Source organism: Cydia strobilella, chromosome 6, assembly GCF_947568885.1.
Source record: "Cydia strobilella chromosome 6, ilCydStro3.1, whole genome shotgun sequence".
Classification (NCBI taxonomy): domain Eukaryota; kingdom Metazoa; phylum Arthropoda; class Insecta; order Lepidoptera; family Tortricidae; genus Cydia; species Cydia strobilella.
This window is the reverse complement of record NC_086046.1, coordinates 19,798,334-19,819,725: the sequence shown is the minus strand read 5'-3', so window position 1 is coordinate 19,819,725 and position 21,392 is coordinate 19,798,334. Positions and strand designations below refer to the sequence as shown.

At 39.4% G+C, this 21,392-nt stretch overlaps 2 protein-coding genes across 2 annotated transcripts in view; one reads left to right on the top strand and one right to left on the bottom strand.

Moving 5' to 3' along the window:
* The window catches only part of LOC134742340 (2-oxoglutarate dehydrogenase complex component E1-like), a 31,811-nt gene that overhangs the window by 7,654 nt on the left and 2,765 nt on the right, over positions 1-21,392 (top strand). The window contains exons 5-19 of the mRNA XM_063675390.1: positions 100-241; positions 768-846; positions 1,380-1,556; positions 2,190-2,338; positions 2,679-2,764; positions 3,000-3,179; positions 3,476-3,656; positions 4,048-4,266; positions 4,892-5,085; positions 5,482-5,610; positions 5,986-6,107; positions 6,477-6,589; positions 6,954-7,141; positions 7,382-7,478; positions 7,816-8,008. Of these exons, the coding sequence (XP_063531460.1) occupies positions 100-241; positions 768-846; positions 1,380-1,556; positions 2,190-2,338; positions 2,679-2,764; positions 3,000-3,179; positions 3,476-3,656; positions 4,048-4,266; positions 4,892-5,085; positions 5,482-5,610; positions 5,986-6,107; positions 6,477-6,589; positions 6,954-7,141; positions 7,382-7,478; positions 7,816-8,008 (2,249 nt within the window). The remainder of the gene's footprint in view (positions 1-99; positions 242-767; positions 847-1,379; positions 1,557-2,189; positions 2,339-2,678; positions 2,765-2,999; positions 3,180-3,475; positions 3,657-4,047; positions 4,267-4,891; positions 5,086-5,481; positions 5,611-5,985; positions 6,108-6,476; positions 6,590-6,953; positions 7,142-7,381; positions 7,479-7,815; positions 8,009-21,392) is intronic.
* Positions 8,961-21,318, bottom strand: LOC134742268 (dynein axonemal heavy chain 12-like). Its single transcript, XM_063675302.1, has 2 exons — positions 20,954-21,318; positions 8,961-20,630 (listed from the first exon to the last, which is right to left on the bottom strand). Exons 1-2 carry the CDS (start codon positions 21,086-21,088, stop codon positions 8,961-8,963), a joined length of 11,805 nt encoding a protein of 3,934 aa, XP_063531372.1. The 5' UTR covers positions 21,089-21,318.

The window sequence follows — 21,392 nt, the reverse complement described above, 5'->3', positions numbered from 1 at the left end:
TAAGCGAATTATTAATAGTATTTTCATAGTCCTTATTTTTGTCACCTTTTATTATCATTGTCGAATCGTCCGCAAACAAGATCATATTTATCGTAACAGGCACGTGGCCATCTCCTGGCGAAAGTGGATCCTCTAAGCCTGTGGGTACCTGCAAAAATGATTTACAAGTTTAGATCAGCTGGGACGGACACCACGGGTTTGAAGAGCCCTATCGTGGTGCGCGAGCTGGGTACCACTCTAAGTAAGAAACGAAATTACAAACTTAATTAATGTTTATTCTATAAAGTTATAAACATATGTGGCTTTCCACTCTTTCTACACAGAAGGGTCCTTATGCTTCAACTGCAATAAGGTCCTTTTAATCTAAAATTTCAACAGAAATTCAGATAGAAAGGTCCTTAGGTATTGCACATGAATGGAAAGCCACATATGGAGCAGCGACCCAAAATGAGTTTTGGTCTTAGACAGACGTGCGAGCCAGTGGCTCGTTCTTGCAAATTCGAAGGAAATTCTTGGAAGTGTTTCGCGGTTATAAAGCGCGGTTGTGTCGATCCTGCGCAATCTCCCGCCAGTTACTGGCTAAACTGGCTTGGATTGGAGATCTCATAAGTCCGATTCAAACATATCAGTGATACTCTGGGACGTACCGTAGGGTCCATCCGAGCTTATGCTACTTAAATGTAAAATTTATAGCCTGTATAGTTTCATTTACGACTGATCAGGCCATGCGCTCGATCTAGATTCACCAACGAAAAATTTAATTTCAGAAGAGGAACATATGGACATGCAGTTTGAGCTCCCAGAAAGAACGTCCATCGGCGGAACTGAGCATGCGTTAACGTTAAGGTGTTTATTTTTAATTAATTCTCCTAAAATTCCTAAATCAATGGTAAACGGGTATTTTGTTTGAATCTCCCTTGCTATGCTATGAACTTGCTAAGCTAGCGTATTATGACATGATATAATAAAGCGTAAATCACTTTCTGATCCCGCGTGTTAGAAACGATTTACATAGGTATCTTCTAACATGCGCACACGCAGAACCACCCACCGTATCTCCTATAGTCTGACAAAAAAGAGTAGATACTGTAGTGTCGTCCCTTTTAAATCAATCTATATAAGCAAACGAGACGACACTACAGTATTGCCACTTTTTAATTTCTACTCTTTTTTGGCAGACTATAAATGCAGCTTTTCGTAATTTCTAGTCCGCTAACCTTACGTTTTGAACAATCAAGTCGGCCGCTAGCGGCTGCTACGAGATTCAGAAGTGGTCACGGGTTTTTCATTTGTAGTCTACCTCTTTCGCACTTATGAAATGTTCAAATACGTGATGGATTTTCTTTCGCACACTAAGCGTTATGATGATGTTGTTTTAGGGAAATAATAAACCGGTTGGAATACGTGTATTGCGGCTCGATGGGCATCGAGTACATGCACCTGTTCGACGTGGATGCCGTCCAGTTTATACGTGACAGGATAGAAAAGCCCGGCTCCTACGATCATACGGTCGAAGAGAAACGATTGATCATGAGGAGGCTCACTAAAGCTGTGTTGTAAGAAACCATGTCTATAAGCCACAAAAGTATAATACTGAACGAGCTCAACCACCGATTGCCACTAAGAGCAGACCTTCGCAACTCACCTGATCCGTTGTGTAGACCTTCGTCTATCAGCGCTTCCCTGTCCTCCGTTCCGTATATCTAAGTATACATTACATGCATAGTTTTACTACTTAAATTACTAGTTAACTTGAAACTATCACCTTCACCACCGATATTTACCTACTACCGTATCATTGACTCTCTTCTCTATTTCATTTCCTGTTACCCCCTGCTGGGGTGTAGGGCTCGAATCTTGTTCTTCCATTGACTTCGGTCTTGGGCAGCCGGGCTAGCACATGATTGGCGCGAGAGTATCTCGCCGCGACATAGACTACCCGTTAATTCATACAGTTAGTAAAAGACGGGTAGTCTATCTCGCGGCGAGATACTGTCGCGTCAATCATGTGCTCGGCCTACAGCTTGGGTAACCTCCTCCCACCCCATCCCCAATACACCCAGCTCTTGCTCCACAGAACGACGCCAAGTAGATTTAGGGCGATCATGTTTCCGCGACCATGTTTCATGTTGGCATGTATCATTGACTGGCTTTTCTAAAACAGAAGTTTATTCCAATTGCTTTTACAGCCTAGAAAAATACTTCGCCACAAAATGGCCGGCGGAGAAACGTTTCGGTCTAGAAGGAGGCGAGAGCATGATCGCGATGCTGGAAGAGATCGTAGACACTAGCACTAGGCTTGGCGTGGAGTCCATTATCATTGGCATGCAGCACAGAGGTATGCGTATGCCATCCATTTTCCCACTTCGTCTAAAAATATTTTATGAGAGGGAATGGCCTTTGAACTTAAAACTTTATACGCTGCCTGCTATCTTTCATAGTGCTGACCTGCTGACGGTTTTATCTAGATACTTTAAGGCTTAGAACGCACTGTGATTAATTTCTTCCGGTTTTAGTCTTTTAAGTGCGTTTGCTTATAAAGAATGCCGTACGTTACATTTTTTGCGGTTGCGGAACCGCTTTTGAAAAATCGCAGTGCGTTCTAAGCCTAACAGAGACATTTATCGACAAGGACCTTCAACTGTAGGTCCTCAACTTTACTATTTATTTGATTGCAGGACGATTGAACATGTTGGTGAATGTATGTCGGAAACAGTTGACGGATATCTTTGCGCAATTCAAACCTATGGAACCAAAAGAGCCGGTACGCTACGACTTCTCTCAAAAATTTGTCACGTTTTCTCGTGAAAACACAGATTCGAAAAATAGTGTAATTTGATGGCTTGTTAATATTATATCAAAACTGCTTCCTTGATGCTCCCGGTCAGTTAAGTAGCACTTCTATGTTTAGGATGAAAAATCACTTATTCCAGTATGCTGTTCACTACACTAGGTAAAATGATTGAGCAACTCATATTCTATCAATTCATTTCTTATAGGGTTCCGGTGACATCAAGTACCACTTGGGCACATACATTCACCGCTTCATCCGGCGAACGAACAAGTACATCAAAGTGTCCATGAGTGCTAACCCTTCCCATTTAGAGGTGGTTGGGCCCGTGGTGGCAGGGAAGACCAAAGCAGAGCAGTTCTGGAAGGGAGACTCTAATGGGGATAAGGTAAAGTAGTAGGTAAACAGCTATCGCATGAAATGGATTTCTTTTCTTTTTAGACAGGTATTTAGATACACTTAAAATCACATGTTTGTTCCGTCTGAAACGAATAAAAATGAACCACTTTTCAAAAGCACGCCCATCGCCCATACAAGCACGTAGGTAACTTACACTCTAAAATAATCTTATATAGACGCACGCGCACAAACACAACATAAATCAGCTGTTACTGTGCTACTGTAAGGTTTTATGGAGTTTTAAATTCATTTGCTTCATACCAAATGTCTTGATCTCTCCACCAGACGATGGCGATCATAATGCATGGTGACGCAGCCTTTGCGGGCCAGGGCGTGGTGTACGAGACGATGCATCAGACCAGCTTGCCCGGCTTCACTACCTACGGCTGCATACACATCGTGTGCAACAACCAGATCGGCTACACCACCGAGCCGCGATTCTCGAGGAGCTCGCCTTACTGCTCAGGTACCATTTTATATAAGGTCCACTGAGGTTCAGGTAAGGGTGTTCCTGTTTGTATTACTTCAACGCACAGGGTTCCACACACATCCTGTGTATAAGGATACTTATTTTGTCAGTTATTCATGGCTAAGTGATATGCGACAATTGGATGACAAAATCGAAAATATTTTTAAACATAAAAATTGTCACAATCCTCAGCATTAAGGAAGCCAATCAGCCGGAAGAAAAAGATACAGGGTACACGGTGACGTGACACTTGGAAAGTCAGAATAGCTGACTCTCCATCTGACCTATTCTCAGCGTAGAATTACCTGTCTTGTACCTATGCTATGAAGTTTAACTTTCAGGAACTGACTTAATACAGAGTCTTTAACACCATTTGATATCCTTGCAGATCTCGCCAAATGCGTTGACGCACCTTGCATCCACGTCAACGGCGATGACCCAGAGGCGGTCGTGAAATCTGCTCGAATCGCCATTGAGTACCGCTCCAAGTTCAAAAAGGACATAGTGCTCGACCTGGTCTGCTACCGCCGCTTTGGACATAGTGAGGAGGATGAGCCTATGTACACGCAGCCATTCATGTATAAGAAGATTAAGACCATGAAGACAGGTAGGTTAACCACTAATTAATAAGCTGTATTATAGGGATGTGGGGAGTACTGCTATAAGTTTTCGACATAGTCCTGGACCTGGTTTATTACTGGCACTTAAAACGAGTAGGACAAGTGGACATAGGCAGCCAACGAAAACAAAGAGGATTGGAACTTTAAAAACAGGATAAACAGCTAGCCTCTAGCCAATTGTCAATTACGATAACCATCAAATACTTTCCGATACGGCCACTGGTTAAAGTTTAAGCCATTGATTAAATTAAGACCAGATTTTTTTATTACACAGACAGACGAGTAGAAATCACAAATGTACCTATAGTCATCATCAAATATGTAGGAATCACTATATACTTAAAGTGTACAGATGTGCATGTTACGGTAAGTTTCCAAAAGGTTGGAAAAGTTCTCCAAAATTTATTGAAATATTCACAATACCTATAAGAAATTTCCATTTTACGTGTCGGAAAGTTTCAATCCCTATACAAAATTGTAAGTATTTTCTGAAACTCTCCCATGTGGAAAATTTTGCAATTTTGGAAAGTTTTCGTCGGCACATCCGTACTTACGTTACGTGACAGGCTATAAAGAAAGGTTAAATTCTAACAATTCCTATTCGCAATCCAGTGGACCAAATGTACCGCGAAAAACTGAAGGCTGAAGGGACAGTGTCGGACGCGGACATCAAGGGCTGGGAGAAGGAGTACACGGACACGCTGAACAAGCACTTCGAGCTCGCCAAGAAGATCACCAAGCTGAGCATCATGGACTGGATCGACACGCCGTGGACCGGCTTCTTTGAGGCTGTCGATCCTAAAACGGTTTGTATCTGTTTTTCTGCGTTTGTCCACGGTAAGACCGGCTTTAACCTTCAGCTATCATGAAAATGGGCGAAGGATAAAACCGGGGGTTTGGCCCGGCGCTGTAGGACATGTTAGGACGAGGTTAGCTACAATCAACAGGTGTTAGTAGTTCAATGATAGAAACTATACCATAGACCAAATTATAGTTTATTTCTATTTTAATACGATTCTGACCAAACTCGATGGTGATAGAATAATATTCGTCTTTCAGCTCTTCAGCTCCAATATCACAGACCTATATTCTACGAAATTAAGTTGGAACAATTGGAACATGGAAGTGGCGTTGTGAACAATTTTAGTATTTATCTACCAAGCTAGTTGTTAATAATTAGCAATATTATTTGGTTTATTCAGATCCTGCCAACCGGGATCAGTCAAACGTCTATCAACACTATAGCCAACCACTTCTGCAAAGCGCCTGAGCCTTGGGCTTTCGAGCTCCACAAGGGTCTCGCCAGGATCCTGCAGAACAGGGAGAAACAGGTAGTCTATTTGATGAGAAACTATTAGGGCGGTATTTTTATTTATTTCTCTGCTTGTTAGATTCCAACGCCAAATAAATATAGAAGCGCCAAACTTCTGATTTACAGATTTATCTTAGACGGACTTTACTGTATGCCTTTACCGAACTCTATCTCCATAAACCTAATAAGTTTCAAGAAATGTTTCTCTTTTTTCTTAAATAAATGTAACTTGGGGTTCTCGTTGATCGGGTGTGTTAGATGTTCCTATTCAGACATTTTCTCAAATCTTCTTCGACATTTAACCACTAAGAGTTTTGTTCAAAAAATACAAAGAGCGTGCTTCAAATTTTGAGGTGAGTTGATAATAAACAATATTTTGTTTTACGTATGGCAGGTAAAAGAAGGTATAGCGGATTGGGCAATGGGAGAAGCGCTTGCTTACGGTTCTCTGCTCCGAGACAATATTCACATCCGCTTTACCGGCGAAGACGTGGAGAGAGGCACTATGGCACACAGGTATACCAACATCCAAAGGAGTACCTATATATAGGTTTTTTCGTGCTACTAATTGGCTGGAAGTCGCGTGCCTTAGGCCTTCCTCTAAAGTCTGGAGCTTTCTTGACCGGTATCTGCACAAATTTTCTTAATAATTGGACATATGGGTTAAGTGAAGAAATCGTTTACGGGTCTCTACTGCAAGATAAGAACAAGGATGAAGAAGAAGAAAATTTTATTCAGGGCGTTTACAATCATCGTGTCACAATTTCGTAAGCGACTATGGCTGAGCAGTCCGGCCTTCTCAATTGTTTTTGTTATTTCTTATCATTATTCTCGCACTACAAGAAAAGCTTCTGAAGATATCCAAAACTTTATCGTTACTTACAGACATCACGTGCTACACCACCAAGGCGTAGACGGCGCCACTCATCGCGTTTTCGACTTCCTATACCCTGACCAGGCCGCGTATCATCTGCACAACAGCTCGTTGTCAGAGTTTGGTGAGTTACATTAACATTGCCACCACAACCTAATAACAACAACAACTAGGTTGACAACTTAGAAAATATGATAATGTACGACAGATTTAGTAGGTACTCGTATAAATTTGCTTCAAATTGCTCAATGAAGGTTGAAGGGAGTCCAACTATCCACTTCAATCATGGGATAATCTCTATAGAATCCTACTCGGCCTACCTGCTCAATATAAGTACCGGGAGCTAGCTGTACATTACATAGCGATCAATGAAATAACCCGATAGCTCTGTGACTGACATAACATTTTCACTCAGATATTGGATGTTAGTAATTCCTTAATTCCTTCCTTCCTTCCTTGTAATTTTTTTAAAATATTTATTTCAACAGGTATTTTGGGTTTCGAGGCAGGCTACTCATACTCTAGCCCTCGCTTGCTAACGATATGGGAGGCGCAGTATGGAGACTTCGCTGACACTGCCCAACCTGTCTTCGACACTTTCATCGCCAACGCGGAGAGCAAGTGGATCTGCCAGTCGGGGCTTGTAGTCCAGCTGCCTCACGGGATTGATGGAGCTGTTAGTTTATTTCAAGGCTAAATACGAGTATCACGAGCGTATTGCTTCTCTTTATTGGGTAATTAGAGTAGGGAGAGATAACGTAAAAGGTCCCCTCTTAAAATTGCGTCCTGCTAATAATTACTTACTCGCAGGACCCTGTACCTTACTTAAAAACTTATCATTGCAATTTTTTTAACGATTATAAACAGAATTTGGAAAATATCTGAGAAATCTTGACTGAATTGTGAATGTTATTAGGGCCCTGAGCACTCGTCGGGTCGACCGGAGCGCTACCTGCTGCAAGCGGATGACGATATGGACCACATCCCCGATTTAGACGACAAAGAACTAGTCCGTGAGTCCCTATACGCTGCTCTTGTTTACATACTTTTGACCATTTCATATTTTGGCATGATACGGCGTCCGGCAGGTTGTTGTAATTACAGCTCACATGACAACTTAACATGTCTTAGAAAAGAGGAATAGAACCTAACGTACATGAGAGATACAGAAAAGAGTAAATAAAATAGCATTATTTTCTTCAATACGTAATTTTTTCATTATGAAAGAATGGAACAGGTCCACGCAGTCTGAAAAGAGTTCACCCTCTTTCCAACCACGTGGTAGTCTATATATGCCATTAAAAAATCATTGGTGAAATTGGATCCTGTTTAACATCATGGGTGTTGCAGTGAAACAACTACGCGCATGCAACTGGATCGTGTGCAACATCACGACGCCCGCCAACTATTTCCACATGATCCGACGACAGATCGCAATGCCGTTCCGAAAGCCGCTCATCCTCTTCACGCCGAAGGTCGGCCTCAAGCACCCGTACTACCGGTCGCCGTTTAGTGACTTCCTACCACACACCTGTTTTCAGAGGTAAGATTTGTTTTATTCATGGCCTTCCTCACTGCTGGCGTGTATTTAATAATTATTATTTCTCTTTAGGGCGTCCGCTAACTGAAACGGGTGCACGGAGCGGGTACACGCACTGCCATTGTAGGTAAAATCCGTTGCATGCATCCGCGCCAGTTAGCGTTCCTCATAATTTTTCGTTATCCCGCTCATCCCCTCCGTTCAACCGCGGCAGTTAGCAGACGCCCAATTAATTAAGTACAATATTTTCAGCCCTAGGTTACTCTTACCCGGGAGAATTACATAGAGTTGGGACTGGAGCTGGGCCTACACTTTTTTAACTGGATTAGGCACCTGAAAGCACCTTTTACCTTTTTGGCCCACTCAACTCTGCCGAGTGAAACGTTATCAATATTATAACGAAATAATAGAAGTAGTAATGAAAACACACATTTACTATTCTACGATTTATTGATTATCAATAAAAAATAAGTACAAATAAATACAGATTACAATTCTAGATTATTAATTAATGATTACTAAATACCATGCGGATCATGCCTAACTAAAAACCAGCAGGCGTAGGTACAAATGGACGCTGTCGCTGACGCGTTATCGTCGTGACAAAGCGATTAAAGCATATGTTATTTTTTTTAGTCCCCCAGTCCCCCGTGATTGAAAAAGACACACTGGCATTTATGTCAGTATCACGGGCAACTACTGCCATGATTACCGTACAATAGTTATTTACCAACAATCTGTCAACTGTCAAGGTTTAATAGGTAAATCGAACATTGCTAATGAGCATCAAGTTTTTTTTTAAATGTCGGAACATATTTCAAACATACAGAGAACAGTTGAAACTAATACCCTCGGCAAAGCACATCTCTGTACTTGGCTTCTGCCACTTCTGTGAGTCTGCTAAATGTACCATTAGTATGACGATAAAGATGACATAAATGACGATGTAAAATCTCTAATTATCCAATTGTAATAACAGAGCAACGCTTCGTTTGATCCAATGAGCAGAAGGTTTATCAGATGGCAAGAAAAACGCTAACACAAAATTAGATGAATGCCCAGTGGTCGCTAACACCCCCTTCCTTTCTAAAGTTTTATAAAGAGGGCATTTATACCGCGATCCCTCCTCAAACTTTGACTTTAATTTTGGGTACAGCCAAATCGCAGGCAAATTGTCATTTAAAACTTTAGGAAATTGCTCGGCAATAGTGTTAGTTTTACGGTCCCAGCGACCGCCATCCATAAAAAGCCCTGCTACGTACACTCCTACTTTAGGAGAGTCATGTTCAAAATCAACATTACGAACTTCGAAATCGAATACCAGTAAGTCTATCGGAATCTTCTTCGCTCTAGCATAATTTTGCATTGATCCCGTAAGAAAAGCCTGAGTGAAAAAGAAACCAGAAAGCCAAAACGTCGTAGGCTTACCGTTATCATACCAGTTTTTCAACATCTTGAGTCTCTCTGTAAGATCCGTAACATAACTAGGTAGTGGTTTTAAGCTAGGATAGGAGACATTGCGCCAGTTTTCTGGTATTTTACCGAGCAGCATCGCAGTGGCTTGATGCTCTAGAGCTGGTGACATTACAATAAGGCCTTTTAGCGCTTTTTGTAAATCTAGCAGTGACTCTTTGATTTCATTTATCAGTTTGTTAAATCTTTGCATTTCCTGGACCAGCACAGTGTTCACAGACTCACTGTAATCGACTGGATATTTTTTCTGTGCCAACTCTATATCGAACATCTCGGGAAGCTTGGACAAAACTTCTAAAGACATGTGGACTAATATTACTTCCGTATTTCCACCTTCTCCACCGGTTCCTGTGCCCTCAACAAGCACTAACGCTTCTGTCAGTCCCACGGATATAGAATAGTCTCGAGTGATTCCTGCATTCATGTTCAACCCATAAATTTCTGGCGGAGGATTCACAGGAACTGTCTCTATGTGTTTCAAATAGTCCTGATATTCACATCTCCGGGGCAAACCATACTGAGGCCCAATATCACAAAAAGTATGGTTCGGATCGCTTACCACCCCAGAATTGACATAGTCATCTAAAAGTGTATTTATTAGACGTCTATCCCAATCATCAGTGACTCGACCCCCATAGTTACATTCTCCAGTCAAATATTTTATTGCCACATATTGAATGTCTTCATACTGATTCAAAAACATCTGTAACTGCATAACGGATATTTGGAAATCGGAGTCATTGAAACCATATTGAATATTCCATCCTAATGGACCGAACTTTTTTCTCTCCTGTACTACCGCATGGAAAAAACTTATCCCGTATAAAAGTTTACTGAAAGTTCTATCTTTTCCTTGGCAGCCTTCAAAAAATTGAGGTTCTTTTAATGGTTCTGAATTATAAGACCGATTCAGGTTGTGTTGGAGTCCAGTTGGAGGTTCGTTAGTCATTTTCACACCGACTTGTAGAATCGATTGAGGGAATTTGTCAGACGGGTAACTTGTCAGCCAGAGTCTAAAGCTTAAATCAGTGTTAGTCAAGTCAAAACTTTCAACTATGTCTTCAAGAGCCGGAAGCCAGGATGTAGCTAAGTGGCAGTTCTGTAAGCATACCCAGCCACCTTCCAATTGTGCCTTTTCTATCATTGCCGTTGCGATTGGTCCCTGTCCTTGACCCAATGATATCGAATTAAACCGATTTGTATATCCTGATTTCTCACAATATTTCATTAGAGCATCCATGGGATCCGAACCAGGAGATAGAATGAAGATTAGTGGAGTAAAAAAGTTGGAGTCCCCGTATGATTTTGCAATATCAAAAGGAGGAGGTGTAACATACTTGGGCCCTAATTGTTTCTCCACAAATTTAGAAATGGCAATGGTTAATTTATCAGGTCGTAAAACTCTGATTATTAACAATCTCTGAAAATCGGTTAACGCCTGATTCCATTGGTCTGGCAAAGGCTTATTCTGTGGGTGCATGTCGTCGTAAATTGTTTTCCATGAAGTTATAGAGCTCATTAAATCGCCTCTTATTCCACGGTAGGAAGGTAAGTCATCGATTCGACATATCTCGTCCCAGGCTTTATCTGTAAGCCATTCAGCAGGCTTCTTCAAAGGATTATTAACGGCAATTCCTCCAGTTATTAAAAAGATATATTCGTCATGATCTATATCACCTCTAGACAACATTAATTTAGAGCATATTATAAATGAAAACATTAGTTTATCTTTATCGAACAATGACCGGCAAACATTTTTGTACAAATTATAAGTAAATGTATCTTTTAGAAAATGTAATCTCCTTTCTAAAACTTTAGACTTATTTGCACGCTCGATTGATGAAATGTAAAGATTAATATACCAAGTCAATGAATATTGATACATGGGGTCTACGTTTGGCAGTTCTGTGACACAATAATACAACACGGCTGAATGTGAAGCAATCGGTTTATAACCAAGCCGAAACTTTTCAATCGCACGTTCAGTTTCAACGCTTGCTTCTTGTTTTTTCATAATATCAATTGCTAATAATTTGGATGAATCCAAAACTTCAATTGCAGTTTCATCCTCTAAAATATCACCTTTCGATTCCTGCAAAGTGCGTAAAATGTCATCTTCCACTTGCTTTAAAGCACTTTTATTAGCTGCGCCTTGAACTATAAGTTTTTCGCGTTTGTCTTGCAAATCAGGACGTTCTTTAGCTACGACTATTCCAAGTAATTGATCCTCCAAACCGTCTTTCGTCAAAGCAAAATTAATTAAAGTCACTTTATTAAAAACATCAGGCAAATAGTGAGGGTTCCTTAGTTTTGTAGTCATGTATAGCCTGAAATTGGAATGATATTCTATGATATTGTCACCTAATGAAATAAACTCTTTGCCACCTTGCTTATACGTCTGTTTTAATAATATCGGATCTAAAGGTGCCTCTATGTCTTCTAATATGCAATCAAATAAAACAGGTTTGCCGTACTCTAAAGATGTTTCTATTACTTTCATGTAATTATCATCAGTGAATTTTAATACTTGGAGATCATTTGATTTTTCCATATTTTTTATCCATTTATTCGCTTGCCCTTGAGGATCTACTAGTAAGGACCATCTTAGGGAATTATCTAAAATAATACCATTGTCAATGGAGAATGCATCTCTAGGTAATCCTGCAATGCACCAATTTTGTATTTTGATACTAGAACCTAAAACGTTTTTCAGGACATAAACATCCGAATGCGGCATTTCCAGTTGGATTATCAATTGAAACCATTTTTCAGTCATTTCAGCCCTCACCGGTAAGGTATAAGGCGCTAAATAGGCAATTATTCCACAGGAAACTAATATGTCTCCCGCTAAATTGTCAAACAATAGTTGTAAATTTTCTGCGGCTGTCGTCCAACGCACTTTTTCTCCTCCTAATCCACCTAGCAATTTTTCGGCTCTACAAAGTTTATCTATACATAACTGCACTTCGTCTTCCAGTGCTTTCTTTTGAATATTGGCTTCTGTTAACGATTTATGTAATTCAGCTAGCTTAGCTTCTAAACGAGCAACTGTCGCCTTCTTCTCTTCTAATATAGCCATAGTTTCAGCAAACTCTTTTTCAGCTGCATTTAATTTAGCTTTTTTTGGGGCTACCACTTTAGCAACAGCATCATACATATCCATAGCAATTATCCATTTGCACAATCCTTCAGCGGCCGTAGAAGCTTTAGCAATAATATGGGGCTTAAAGTCTTTATTAGAAAGATAATCTTTTCTAATTTTTTTCATGGTCTCAATGGGTATATTATCCTTATCGAAGTTTTTCAGAGACTCTAAAAAGCTCATATCGCCTAATATCCTCTTACTCGGCCCCCAGTAATCCAGTATTTTTTTGCCAGGATTGTCAGGATCTGGAATTTTATCGGGAGGTATACCTTTCATGGCGCAAACTGCAGCCATGACCAATTTGACAGTGGCTGGGGGGTTCTTCATTGATTTAACGATAGTAATATCAGCAGGTTTAAGGGTATTTAAAGCCGCAATAGCATCCTCTAATATCGGTAAAGCAAGAGCTAAATCAGCCTCACAATCTTTCTTAAGTTCTTGCGCAGCCGCTGCTTGTACGTTAGCAACTTTTTGATCAGCTCTTACTTGTGCAGCAGCTTTGTCAGCACTCTGAGTTTCCGTTTCTATTTCTTCCATCATTTTGGCTGATTTTTCGGCCATGATAATGAGTCGAGGTTTTAGTTCATTCAAATCACTCTGCATGATTCCTACAGCATCAGCTGCTTGGCTAAGTTTATCCAAACCATTCATATATCTGAGCTTGGCTGCCTTCAGCTCTCTTTGTTTTTTATTCGTCAACGTCGTGAAGGACTTGATCAAATCTAAGTAAGAAGCAGATGTTATGTACGTTTTTCTGCCATACTTACTATAAAATTCTTTTGAAATATGTCGGGCATCAACATGAAATTGCTTACAAGCTATAACAGCAGCAGATTTTGCTTGATCAGGCACATTCACTTTTCCCATATAATGATGAGCTACTATAGTCAACGCGTCTTCAGGCCAACTATCGTACCAATCGATAGTGCAACAGTTTACCAGTGATGGATAATGTCTTAATCGAGTTCGAAAAGCATTGCCAATCGGACTAAAGCACAATACACAATGTAGTTTAGTTTTGCATCTTGCAACAAAGAAAGCCATAATTTTCAGAGGACTGATGTCTAAGTTACGGTTTCCTCCTTGAGCTGCTAGACGTACTAGCTCAAGTATTTCTTGTTTTTCATCTAGACCGTATAGATTAGGTACTTCGCCTGAATTTAGCAGACTGTCTAAATTCTGAATGAAAACTTCTTCAGTTATTTGATTATCAGTGAACAAAAATGTTGTTTCTTTATTGAGACCGCCTGATTCACGAAGGACTAACTTTATGTCACCATGCCAATCTTTAACATTATACGATTTAGTAATCTCGGGTTGGTAAACATTTTGACCTAATATTGTACAAGCTAGCCGTGTTAATGACTGGCGACCCGAACCGCCTACCCCTACTAATAAAGCGTTTCCAGAAGGCATCGATAAGAGACGACATATTCTTGACAAATGTTCTAATGCATAATCAAATAAAACTATATCCATTTTTGCTTTGTGCATAGAATTGTACTCGTTTAACATTGCATCTGCAATATTCAGAAAAGCTTCTTTTGAAGGCAGTTCATCGTAACGCCTTTCACCTTCAACACTGTCCATGTCTAAATAGCAACCAAACATCATATCTTTGATATTTTCTTCTGTTACTTGACCTTCTTCATTTGCGTATGTATCCAGTGCAGTTTCAAATACATCTTTCATGCAGTCACGAGTAGACTTTTTAAGAACTTCGTAAAACCAAGAACGGTCTGCCTCGTCTACGAGTCTATCATAAAATACACGCATAATTTCATGCACCCAAAGCCTTGTAAATGTCTTCTTGCTCTCAGCCGATTCCTTTCTTAATAATGTACAACCTTGTATGACTCTTGAGAAGTCTCTAAGATTGAAGACGTAATGTGATTTGGCAGGAGTAGGTCGCAATCCCTCACTAGCTTTGTCGTAAATATCCATTGTAGCTGCTATTATATTTACAATAACAGGCTGTGTGTCTTGGCCGAAACCATTTTTTCTCCAGCCAAGTTGAAGAAGAGTGGTAAAAATTTTTGACATGCTTTCCTTAGAAAATTCGTTTATTGAATAAATATTGAAATGGCGCAGCATTCTTGGGTATATCAATTGCCGACTGCCTCCAACTGGGCCGATAGCTCCATAAAAAAGTGTATCGAGTAGATACAGTTTTTTAGTGGTCTTTAAATTGTACCAATGTTTCTGGTCAAAGAAAAGTCTAAGTAATTCTATAGCCGCTTGTGCGCCGTACTCTTCTTTAGCCGGCATATTCATGTCATCTATAAATATAATTGCTTTTTTGCCTTTCGTAGGACCATACATATTATTTCTTCTTTTCACTAACTTAGATATAACCAACTCTTGCGTTTGATTAGCCGAAGTAGTTGTAGTGAACGTTATAAAACCTGGGGTGTACTTCTCCATGTCGATTTTATTCATCAAAAAATTTTGGACATAAAAACTTTTCCCGGTGCCCGTCGGCCCAATCAACAATAACGGCTGGCCAAATTTTGTATGCAGGTTTAGTAAAAACATATATTTCTCAGTTTCAAGAGTTGGTATAACAGTTTGCAAAAGATTGATTTGTTCTTTAACCTGAGCTGCCTTAACAGCTTCGGACCACGTCTTCCAGCAGCCTTTACCCTTATAAACGTAATAATGGTCAATGAGCATGCCCTCGGGAGGAATAGATACTTCGAATCGATCTAATTGCAACGGCATTCCCCTTTCGCCTTTGAAATATTCCTTCACAAGATCGTCAAACTTTTCACGGGAATCACTATTCAATATTCCACCTACACCCCATACCAAAGCAGTGATGAAAGACGCTTGAAGCCAGCATCTGGTATGTTTTGTATCTTCTTCGCCTTCGATAGCATTGTTCATCAGCATTTCAATGAGACGAAGTGTACTCATTAATAAATTGACCTCCCCTGCTGTAACCAACTGGCTACAGTTCTTTCGAACAAAGTAGATCATGGGCTCAAAAAGCCATTCGCACATATCGTAAATAAATTTTTCGTTGTCTTCAAGCCAATAGGAGTTAAGTGTTTTTATCCAGGATTTATAAAATGGACGAAAACCGAGCGTAACCGACTCCATGTAAATCATGCCACATCTTGATACCGTAGCTGGCGAGGCTTGAGCAAGATCCATCACTTCGAATATCATTGACATTACATGTGTCATGGCCATGACTTCCCCGGAAGTTAGACATAGTTTTTTATTATCGTCTAGCACAGTGTTCATATTCTCAATCCAAACAGCATCTACTGGGCCATCAAAAACAATCCATTTCCTGGTCGGAGTGTCTTCTGAAGCGAAATCTCTAAACATCGTGGCAACAATACCGTCTGTCCATTCATACGAAATTGGATCAAATGCTCCGTAAAGCTGTCCCATTGTTACAGCCTTTGGATTTATTACTTTATAAGTACATGCACAGCCTCCCGGTTGATTTTTTTCATGCATTAAAGTAAGTGATTCGGAAAGAATTTTCAATGTCATGGTTTTTCCTGAATAAGGATCTCCGACCAACATGAACCCGTGCCGAACAATCATCATTTCATACGTTTGAATAACTTTCATCAAAAAGCAATCCATTGGTTGGAGATTATTTAATTCGCAAGTCTCGTTACAAGCTTTAAAAAAATTATCATAATCTGGTTTTGGTAAAGTTATGTCAGGGAACAAGTCTGATATTATACCTTCAAACAATGGAACATCAAACGACAAGAACTTCGGCAAATTTACATCGGTTATTGACCTTAGCAGTAAAATGCTTTCCTTTTCGTTAGGAAAGCTCCTCTTTAATTTCCCCGCAGCAGATAAAACTGTTTTCACAGCTCTCATTCCATAATCATAATGATTTTGGGAAGAGAGTTGTTCGGAACAAAGTTTGTACGTGGTAACTATTTTTACTGACAAATGGCGTGCGTCTATAAACCCAAAAGAGTAAAGAGATATTTCCCCTATCATCGCATAATCTGGGACCATCATGGCTACAGTTCTAAATAAAACTTTTAGGTTGTCCGGCAACTCGGACCTACCAGCATATCCTGGATTCATAGTAATGCAAACATAACAAGCGGGGTTTAAAATCAATTTCGTTCCTTCAAATACAAAAGTTTCTAAATTTGCTCTCACAGCTTGGATAATACATAAAATTTGTTGAGCTATGACGGATAATACTTCCACTTCTATACGGTTGAACTCATCAAAACACGCCCACGCACCGCACGAAGCCAGACCTTTGAAGAATTTTCCCATAGCTTTGTAATCTAAGCCATCAGAACAATTGAACACGACGCATTGAACCGCTAAAGCCTTAGCCAAATCTTTAGTCGTTTCTGTTTTGCCGGTACCCGCAGGTCCTTCAGGAGCACCATTTAAATGTAGATAATAAGCTCCTATTAGGGTACGGTAGCACCTATCCGTCAGTGGAGTTATTACTAGTCTGTCAGAATTTCCCAAATATTCGTAAGCATAATTAACTACTGCATTAATAATCCTTACATAAACCCTTTCTTCTTCCCAATAGTAACGTAGCTGGGCTAACCACTGGAAATCAGTAATCTCCGTTACGTTTTTAGAAATGAGCTCATTTATAACATCCTTTGCGTGGACATCTATAACTATAAGGGCTTTTATAGTTATACTGTTCAGCTTCGTTAAGTCACTTTGGCGTATTATAGCGACCGTTTCGTTGAGTTGATATGTCAAACGTTCGTGAAACGTTTCAAGGACAGTTAGTTTGTGAGTATCAAGCGCTTCGTGAACATCTACAGCCCAGTAAATTTGTGATATAGATAATACGACCATTCCTTCCCATGATAAAACCCATTCAGTACGTCCTACATTTGGATATTCATCATAAGATAATTCCGTTTCCATTTTAACAGCTTTAACCATTTGTTCTTCTACCTGAACAAGCCATTTTTCTACAGATCCGCATGCAGCTTGTACATTTATGTTTTCGAGAAACTCTACTTGTTCTCCTTCCATTGATACCATAGCTGAAATATTGTAATCCAGGTCGAATACTAATCTGTTTATCCCTTCAAAGCATTTTTTCAAATGTGGTTGCACTTTGAGCGGATTTTTAGTTTCTGATAATATTTCCAACATTTCATCATTGGATAAAAAGAAGAATCTTGGAAAGTAAAGCCTCTTCTTTTCTAAGTAGTTATTGACCCCTTCATTGATTCTCTCTAAAAGTCCAGAAGCAATTTTAAATACTTCTAGTACTCCAAGTCCTCCGGCGATTTCAGTGACATGAGGATCAGTGTCAACCATCCCCATGTATCGACGATATATAGTGTTAACTTCACCGAACATAACTCGTTCTTCTGGCATTTGTGCCACAATATCCTTCGAGGAAAAAATGGGCAGCAAGTACAACCATTGACTTTGAACCTTTCCCCATTCTTCTATAGTTGCATTTATTCTGACTATTTTGTCGTACCACTCTTTTACTTGTGTTACAAATGGTTTAACAAAGGCGGAACCCCGCATAGCTATTGTTTTAACAATATGTTCATCTAAAACACATTGGATATCATCTAGTCCAGATAAAATGTGTATTCCAGTATCTTTATACTCACTAGTTTTGAAACATATATCGTCCCATTCAGCTATCATCTTATTTAGATTAGTAACCAGTGCCAATTCTTTTGTTGCAGCTATACTTATTATTTCGTATTGGTCAAGGTCGTCCCATATATTAAAATTGATTATTTTCCGTAAGGTGGTGCCAGCATTAGGTGTCAAGTCAAACTTAGCAATTGTAGACATTTCATCCCAATGTCTTTGCATCAAAGCTTTATTGCACATGATATGAGCCATTTGTACGTTTGGTCGCCATTCCTTAATCTCAGCTATGGCTTGGGCACAAAGTTTCATAGGAGCCGGAAGATTATTCACATCTGGATCATCGACTAATCCCTGAAATCGTCTTTCATTTCCCTCGGTAATCTGTTGCTTGATTTTATTTTTGTACTCTTTTGACAATTTTAAAAATTCTTTATAGTAAATGTCGTGGTCTCGTTCTATTGCTAGGTGATCTAAATATTCGAATGTACCATCCATCCAAGTATAGTAGCTACGTTTCCATCTATGAACTAAATGAACTAGATTATAGAATGGTAATATAAAGTCTTTCACTTCTTCTAAATCAGCAAAAGGGGTAATTGGGAATTTAAACGTTTTCTCTTCATTGTTTATCCATGACACTACTTTATCACAGTCACTCAAGCGGTAAGCAAACTTACGTAAATATTCAAGATATTCTAAGGTGTTGTTGACATCGTCCATGTTGTCAAGGAGTTCTAAATAAGGAATCATTTTCAAGACTTCATCATTAAGGTAAGTTATTTTATTCATCAGATTATCTTCCATTTCCATTTTAGTTGCTTCGAAGTCCGCAGCGTTTTTCTCGAATATTGGCTTGATATCTTTCAACCAGTTCACACATCGTGTATTGGATTTCACGTGTTCAGCGGTAAGATATGTCATTTCTAACAGGTTTGAAACGATACTTATTTGTCTTGATATTCTTTCTTTCAGGGCTTCAACCAATACTGTTTTAGCATGAGTAATGTAAACTCCTTGTTCAATCAAGTCTGCTGCATTTTTTGGTTGTTTCATTGCTTTATCTTTGATTATTTCGAATTCGTTACAAATATTTAGATTTTCGACACTGTGTGCTTTCACTATTCCTGCTATAATGTCGTTAATAAATTCCAAAGCCTTGTTTTTTAATCCAGTTATCATTTTTAACTGACTGACAACTGCGCAATTAAAATACGCATTTTCCACAACTGCAGTTATATCAGAATCTACACTTTGAAAGTACAGTATCTTATCTCGAAACTCTTCAAATTCTTCAGCATCTTCTATAAATTGTAAAAGCTCCGATTTTGCTGTTGGTCCATATAGCATACTGTATTCTAGACGAAGTTTATCTAAATACCGAATGAGTGGATCAAACACGATATCTAAATGTTTTTGCAACCTCATATGTCCATCTTTATTTAACCACTCGTTATATTGCACCGGTAGAGCATCAAAGTTATAAGGTAAATTAAGATATTGTTCTATTGGCATCAATCTTTGAGCTATTAAGCATATGGCATTAACTATATCATGATAAGTTTCAAACACTGTTTCTAGAGATTCTTCATAAACAAATTCTCTGTTGAAATCTAAAATCAAGTTTATTATTGGAATGGAATCTTTATCTTTTACGGCATTAATGATTGCCTCAACAGATCTGCGCATCAGTTCCTGTATTTGCATAGATATCATTTTGGTCGCACAACGAACGAACTGGGGGATCCTTTTAGGGTGTATGCCTTTTAAACATCTCGGATTCTTTAGCCACTGAACGAGTATAGCATACCAAGTACTGGACACTAAATGGTCTGCCCGCCTGATTTCGTCCATAATCTTTGTTCTAAACACAACCAAATCTATCGGTCCTTTGTCTCGATATTTCGCCATATTGATAATCTCAGTCGGAAACGTTTTTTCAGATGATTCAAGAATAAGTCTTATAAACGGATGCATGATTAAGGCGCCGTCTTCTAGCTTCTTTCGGAACTTGAGCATTTTCGCGTGGTTTTCTGTAATTCCCTTGAATTTGAAAAATGGTTCTTCATACCTCTTACGTAGGACTCCAGGCACATCTCTGATGATGGTCTTGACAGCTAAGTCGTGGAGGCGGAGGTTCCACTCGTCTTTGCTTTCGTTGAGGAGTTCCTCGGTGAGGGTTGGGAAGGCGTTGCGTAGTTTGGAAGAGACGAGGGCAGTGATCTTTTTCTCCCAAGCTCTGAGCATGGGCGGTGGCTGAACGTTTTCGGCGTTCTTCTTCAGTGTGGCAATGAGCTGCTCTTGTTCTGCTTGGTCGTAATCCAGCAGCTGTGCTAGCGGCGGTGGTGGGCGGGCGATCTTCATTTTAGTCTTTGATGCGCACTCCTCAACGGCTTGACGGAAATAAGCTCTTTTTTCCTGTAAATAGATGTGTTACTAAGTAGAACAGTATTTATGCACTAGTAATTTATAATTAATTTTGTTTCAAAAACATGTGAGCTATAAGTGTACTGATGCACTGTTACTGTGATAGAGAACAGAAATTTTATTTTCTTTAACTTCTTTGGTTGGTGGTATCCGTTCCGTCCCTGAAGACCTATTGTATCACAAAACTTATCACTCGATTATGAATACTAACGCGAAGCCTACAAAGTACATTCACAAAGTACAGTCGGCTTATTTGTCATACAATAATACCTATATATGGAAGTATACATACATATCGTATGAGGTATACATACCTTAGCTCTTTTGTAAGGCGGTGTTGGCGTAAAAGGCAAATTTTCCATAATTCGAACATTTGGAATAGGCGGCATTTTTGGTATTCGACAACCATTTTTCGTCTGCAAAAGTTTTCTCAATTCATACTCCTCCATTTTGCTAAAAGCCCTCGACTCTACGTCTATACGCAATTGAAACTTTGTTTAAAACAACTATAATAATCCATAATGTTGAATTTTTAAAAAATACGAATCCCTTTCAAAAATAAGGGATATGAGTTCATTTGTCAAGGTGTTTGATTGAAGTTAAACGTGTAAATACATCCATGACAACGCCTTAGCCACGGTAGTTTTGTAAATATTCGAGTCCCCAAGCAACGCGTGTTGTTAATTTAATGTACATATAAGTAAGTAGCATTAATAGGGTCGTGTAAATCGTTTAAGAATTTCTTATCTTTTA